At 35.5% G+C, this 6350-nt stretch overlaps 3 protein-coding genes across 4 annotated transcripts; all 3 read left to right on the top strand.

The window, feature by feature from the left end:
- The first annotated feature begins 853 nt into the window (after positions 1-853).
- On the top strand, positions 854-2286 carry LOC116164047. Its single transcript, XM_031478174.1, has 2 exons — positions 854-1774; positions 1935-2286. The coding sequence occupies exons 1-2, from the start codon at positions 1701-1703 to the stop codon at positions 2284-2286; spliced, it is 426 nt and encodes a 141-aa protein (XP_031334034.1). The 5' UTR covers positions 854-1700.
- Positions 2287-2354: 68 nt separating this feature from the next.
- Positions 2355-3445, top strand: LOC116165013. 2 transcript variants are annotated; one of them, XM_031479280.1, is made up of 4 exons: positions 2355-2408; positions 2470-2919; positions 2971-3198; positions 3251-3445. In XM_031479280.1, the coding sequence occupies exons 2-4, from the start codon at positions 2494-2496 to the stop codon at positions 3290-3292; spliced, it is 696 nt and encodes a 231-aa protein (XP_031335140.1). In that variant the 5' UTR covers positions 2355-2408; positions 2470-2493; the 3' UTR covers positions 3293-3445. The 2 variants fall into 2 exon arrangements, with proteins under 2 accessions (XP_031335140.1, XP_031335139.1); XM_031479279.1 differs by having other exon boundaries at positions 2971-3219; positions 3305-3445.
- Positions 3446-3907: 462 nt separating this feature from the next.
- Positions 3908-4910, top strand: LOC116164046. Its single transcript, XM_031478173.1, has 3 exons — positions 3908-3932; positions 3988-4675; positions 4725-4910. The coding sequence occupies exons 1-3, from the start codon at positions 3908-3910 to the stop codon at positions 4855-4857; spliced, it is 846 nt and encodes a 281-aa protein (XP_031334033.1). The 3' UTR covers positions 4858-4910.
- Positions 4911-6350: the final 1440 nt, after the last annotated feature.

Below are 6350 nucleotides of genomic sequence, written 5' to 3'. Positions count from 1 at the left end.
AAGAGATAACGCATGGAATTCTAATTGCCATCTTCCGATACATATTGGTCTCTGGGAATTGGATTCATATTTCGGAATTGGACGGAATTTGCTCCTAGTGGCGGTTATACATATGCATTTCACCCTTTAGATGTAAGTACCGCCATGTGGCATACCGTTTAGTTATCGTGTACCTTCTTTAAATATTTGGGCTGTTAGTAGCAGTTGTGCGGTAATTTCTATTGACAATCGGTGCTTCACATACCATTAGCCCTCTTATATACGTAAGAAGTATATAAAAGAAGGGAGGTTACTCGTTGTGGCAGATGCTCTTTGTCGCGTGGAGACAATTTCCGTCCCCACTTCTTTGATTTCCCGAGCCACCAGCGAAGCACAACCAACGGACGAAGAATTAACTCAAATCCTAAGCAACCCTCTCCCGAAATTTCACCTACTCAACATAGGCATGTCATGCGCACACTAGAATTGAATGGAACGATCCAACCATATCTACCAGTCTTACTACGACGCCACGTTTTTGAAACCGTCCATAATCTATCCCATCCCAGCGGTTGAGGCACTGCCAAGCGTATAGCCCTTAGGTTCTTTTGCCCGAGTCTACGCAAAGGCGTCCTTTGCTGGTCTGCGCACTGGTAGTGCGTTGGGCTATAAATCCGGAGGTCGGGTGTTCGAACCTGGGTTGAGGTGGATGTTTCATCTGTGGCAGAGATAGGGGTTACCTTAAATCTGTTTCGAGCATTCTGCCGGCTACTCCGAATTAGGTTTTCCTGCAGTTTTCCTAATTCGTAAGGTAAATACCGGAGTAGTATAGAACAACTTAAGACCTTCTGCAGAGGCACCTCTAAAAGAAAGTCATTGAGGAGAAAGTAGTTGTGGGATCTTCTTAATAGAGGCTGTTACCAATGAGGGACCAAAGGAAGTTTCAAAATAATTTATTTAATTATTCTACGGCGTAATTATCAAAAATATATGTTCTGTAGTATAATTTTGCCGCATAGGGTATTTTTAAACATTTCATTTATGATTCCTTGCCTCCACGTCATGTCATATGCCTCTTTGATGCAAAAAAATACCGCTCTCTATCGTCAAAGGCCTTTATCGGTGTGTTTAACCAAGCGGTCAACTGTTGAGTGGCCTAGCCGAAATCCTACCTACCATTCGAGGGGTAAAATTATCACTGGTCAGAGGGAGTTAAGGGTCCTCTATACATCCCGACGAAATTTGAAACGATCGGAGCGCCCACTAGTGTAGCTAAGTAAAAGTTGTTTTACCTGAATAGTTAAACTGCCAAAGGCAAGGTCACATGTCTTTGAGGGATTCCAAATTACATTACATAAATTAATTTAATTATAATTGCTGTACATTTCTAAACCTTCTCTTTATCTTCAACAGCAAATAATTTGGAATTTTCTAATGACACTCACAAAATTGTAAAGGGGCAATACCGGATTTACCACCCGAACTGAAGGTTACTAGTAATGAAGAAATTAAAAACAATTAGGTAACGAGTTTTCATCCGCCCATTTAAAGAAATTATGGTATACCTACCTAACCCTTTAATGGAAATTTAATCCAACGGTAATTATTTATATTGATGCATTACTATTTTTCTCTGCTAATTTCATATTTAAAACCACTTTCATCAGTGACTTACACTCATTATTTAGTGCGCTAATTTGTTTGTTTTAAAATTTTTTAATATGCCGAAGTGTATGGGGAGTTTGTCACGAAGTTTAAAAAGTCGAAAATCCGCAATGAAGAAATTGTCGCAAAGGTAAGTAATTACACTTACTATATATAATTAATAAACGTAATAAAAAAGTAGCCAAAATCGTTCATTATAGAGTAAGGGGGTTGATTTACTATTCATGTGTTACATATTTTTTGGGCATGGACTTTATGAGTATGCGTATTCAATATATTTTTGTCTGTAGGAGATGGAATTCTATAATGCCCAAAATGGACCAAGTAGTCCCCACAACAGTGCCTCTTTGCAGTTCAAATGATGTTGATAACAATTCTTCTGATAAAACTGGGCCACCTGATTATTTAAGCAAAGGTGAAGAAGAAGCAGTTGTTAGTACTAGTTGTTATAATAGTGATTCTGATACGGAGTTGGACGAACTAGTCCTTGAACTTGAACCTGAACCAATAGCGTCCTGTAGTTATGACAATATAGATAGCAACTTTGTCAATGCAACTGATCCATTTCACAATTTCAACAAAGATGACGAGGAAGTAATTACTACCATTAGCGGCGATTCTAGTGACGGCACTGATATCTGACGGCACTGATAATGAGACAGATCTGGATGTTATCAAACCAAAAAAAAGTAATTGCTTAGTAAGGCGGCGCATAATTGAAATAAAATATTTTCTGGACGAATTAAGATCTTTGAAACACAAAGGTAAGTACATTTAAAACTAAAATTAATAGAGATATAATGCTAATATGTATTTCTGTTTTAGGGTTTGATTGTTCTTTTTTTTGATATGGAGGTTTTATCCGAAAAAATTGAAGGATTTCAAAGTAAAATATCATTTAAATGCAACGTTTGTAATATTATCCAAATTGTTAATACAGAAAATCCGAATAAGAAGGATTTTCCAACAAATTGTGCCGTTGTCGCTGGAGCAATATCAATTGGGGTTGGATATTCTCAAATAAACGAGTTTGTATCATGTTTAAACATTCCAAATATGTCCAATGCAACATATTTACGCTATCACTCTAATTTGAGTAAAAATATACACGACGAAAACATTAAACTAATGAATACCGCTGCCCAAGAGGAAAGAAGGTTGGCTGTTGAATCTGGCCACGTATCTGAACAAGGTGTTCCTATAATTCCAGTGATTGTTGATGGCGCATGGAGTAAACGTTCCTATCGTACAAACTACAATGCTTTATCTGGAGTTGTAAGTACTTTTTTCTATGTTACTGAAAACATTATATTTGCTTCTTTCTAGGCCTGTATAATTGGAGCGAAAACTAAGAAAATTCTTTACATGGGGGTTAAAAATAAATACTGTTTCGTCTGTACTAGGGCAAGTACTCCAGTAGAACATTCTTGTTTCAAAAATTGGGATAGAAGTTCCACGGCAATGGAAGCTGAAATAATCGCCGAAGGGTTTCAATCATCTATTAAAAGTCATAATTTGATCTATGGCAAAATTATTGGGGATGGGGACAGCACTGTATATAAAAAAGTTGTTGAGGTATCCCCATATGGACCAACTTTTGTTGTAGAGAAAATTGAATGCCGAAATCACCTCATTAGGAATTACATAAATAAAATTTCAGAATTGTCCAAAGATACCAAATTCCCCATTCATCTCAGGAGAATAGTAACTAATACAGATGTTTTGGGTCGCTTCCGAAACGCGATAACGAAAGCTATTGCCTTTAGAAAACAGGGTCCTGATGCTGAAAATACAAAAGTCGCTCTTTTAAAAAAAGATATTGAAAATGGGCCAAATCATATATTTGGGGACCACTCTAATTGCGACGGTTACTTCTGTTCTGGAAATAAAGATCAGGTAATGATATTGACGCATTGTTGCACAGAATAATTTTACGTTATTTGTATCTGTTTAGGAAAATTTAGTACCTACATTAAAATTGTCTGGTATTTTTGAACCAATTGTCACTGCAAATCGTAGACTAGCAAATAATGCTGCTAGTTTGTTACAAGATGTAGACACAAATGCAGCCGAAAGCTACAATTCCGTCGTTGCCAAATTTGTCGGTGGGAAGCGGATCAATTATTCCTTAAAAAACTCTTACCAGACTAGATGTGAGGCGGCTTCGATTTCATACAACACTGGTGGTGGTTTTCTTGCAAAAGTTCAAGAAAGAATGTGTGGTACTATTGATCATTATACCCGTATATTTCACGAGCGGAAGATGCGAAGGGTACATGTAAATAGAAGTAAGTTGGTATTATTTCATTAATTTCATTTTAATTAGGAGTAATATTTTTCTAGAAAAAGCACCGAAAAGAAAACATTTTGCTACAGCAGACAGTCATTATGGGCCTAGCGCAAACCAACCAGAGGAGGACATGGGCTCAGAATTGTATAAAAAAAAACGTCAAGAGTTCCTAGAAGTTTTACGATGTGCGGACAAGAAAAAGATTTGTATGGAAACGGCATCGCAATCAAAGTCCAACCTTTGGTATCAAGAGCGCAAAAAACGAATTACCGCTTCAAATTTTGGCAGAGTTTGTAAACTACGCAAAACAACTTCCACCGCTAAGCTAGTTTCACAGTTGCTTTACACTACATTTGCCGGTAACAGTAGTACAACATTTGGTTTGGAAAATGAAGAAACGGCAATTAAATTATTTCAAAATGCTCATAACGTCAGTGTAACGCAAAGTGGTTTGGTAATTGATGATGAATTACCATATTTGGCTTGCTCCCCGGATGGATTAGTGGGTAACAATTGTATAATAGAAATCAAATGTTCACCAAAAAGTGGGCCCTTATCTCCATTGGAAGGCGCAAAACAAAAAAAAATTGATTTTTGTGTAATTGAAAATGGCAAACTTACACTCAAACGAAGTCATAATTACTATTACCAAATACAAGGCGCATTGCATATTTGTAAAAAACAACTGTGTTATTTTATAATATATACATTAGGAGGATTACATGTGGAAACCATTGAACGGTAAGCTAAGTTCTAATTTTCAAACAAAAACAATAAAATTATTTTGTAGCGATGACGATTTTTGGGAAACGAAGATGAAAGAAAAATTGGCCGACTTTTATTTTAATTCGTTACTGCCAGAAATTATCGATCCTAGGAGATGCCGCCAACTTCAATTGCGAGATATTTATAGCAAAATCTAATAGCTTTTTTTATTGTCATTGTTGTCATTTTAATAAAACATATACAATTTTAATTGAAGGTAATAATTACTAGGTGTTTTAATTTAGCTGCTTATTAGTGATTAAATAATACAATGTGTCTAATGATACCATTATTTTTCTGCAATACAATACAATTTTCAGGTAAGTGAGTAGGTGCAACTAATTAGCATTCCATTTACCTCTTGTAATACTTTGGGAATTCCCTAATCCCTCTTACACATTTCAACTTTTAGCCTGAAGGCAATGTGTCATTTCGGATTTTTATGCAGATTTCATCAAACTTTTACTCCTCATAACGCAATTAATAAAAAAGTTGAAAAGAATTGCTCAATATGTAGCAATTCTAACGCTTAATTCGAACTTATTGTCGGAAAGATTTTTTTGATAACTTCATTGGTTCGCTAGATCCGTTAATTACATAAAAAACGTAAAAAACGATCCGGCAAAATTTTCGCCGCACCGTGTACATTAATATCCAGGTTCTAGAAATTTGTAGACTTCAACCCTAATGACGTTATGAGGGTCGAAAGTTTGTAAAAGCATGATGGGTTGCCTAACCCCTCTATAGAGGACCCTAAAGAATGCTTTGTTTTAGTGCTTCGCTTACTCCAAGGTTTCTGAATATTCTTTCGATACCAAAAAATTAACATTTTAGTTTTACTACAGCGACAATGGCATTTAAAAGCTCAAAGAATGTATAACTGCAATTGTTATTTATCATCACCGTAAAGCAACTATAAAGAATGTTTATTGAATCCAAATACACCTACGGATTTGTCAGTTTTATCACAATGGATATATTCGTTGAGAATCCTTCATGTGGGTAGTGCAAGTGCAAATGCTTCTACAAAAGAAGAAATACTAACAGTAGGTTACATATAACATTCATTTACCTTAATCCGTTCAAAGTCAATCTTGATGTTCTTCAAGGAGAAGTGGAGTACCTACTTCCACCTAATAACACAACTATTGAAATGAACACTAAACGTTTGTATAGTGTAATATTTATCGCTATCTTAACAGCATTGGCTCTTCCTCTAGGAACACACCAGCATATACGGTTAATATATACCTAGTTAGGTTAATCAGATTAAATCATTGTATGTTAATGTATACTTATTAGAAATGCATACCTTAAATTCTTTTTCCTAAGTGTAGCCGATTAACAACTTCTGTACTAACTGCAGTACGATGGGCACATATTTAGCAGAGGATTTTTTATGAAAATTAATTAGTATAACTGTATAGCTCATTTTTTTTTCGGAAGTTACCTACCAATTCTAATTGGTTAGGCAAGTCGAATACTTAGAAACATGGCTAAATTACAAAATCCATCCCGTTAGAACCTTAGTAGGTACTTAAGATACAAGCACGTAATTCCTAATCTGATTAAAAACAGTAATTGGTTACACTTGTCAAATTTACTAATTAAATTCATATCAGCATCCAGTGATTAAGTGTATAATCACTTA

This window comes from Photinus pyralis, unplaced genomic scaffold (genome assembly GCF_008802855.1).
Source record: "Photinus pyralis isolate 1611_PpyrPB1 unplaced genomic scaffold, Ppyr1.3 Ppyr1.4_LG2, whole genome shotgun sequence".
In the NCBI taxonomy this organism is placed as follows: domain Eukaryota; kingdom Metazoa; phylum Arthropoda; class Insecta; order Coleoptera; family Lampyridae; genus Photinus; species Photinus pyralis.
Note: the sequence above shows the minus strand (reverse complement) of the source record. Positions and strands in the feature narration are given on the sequence as shown.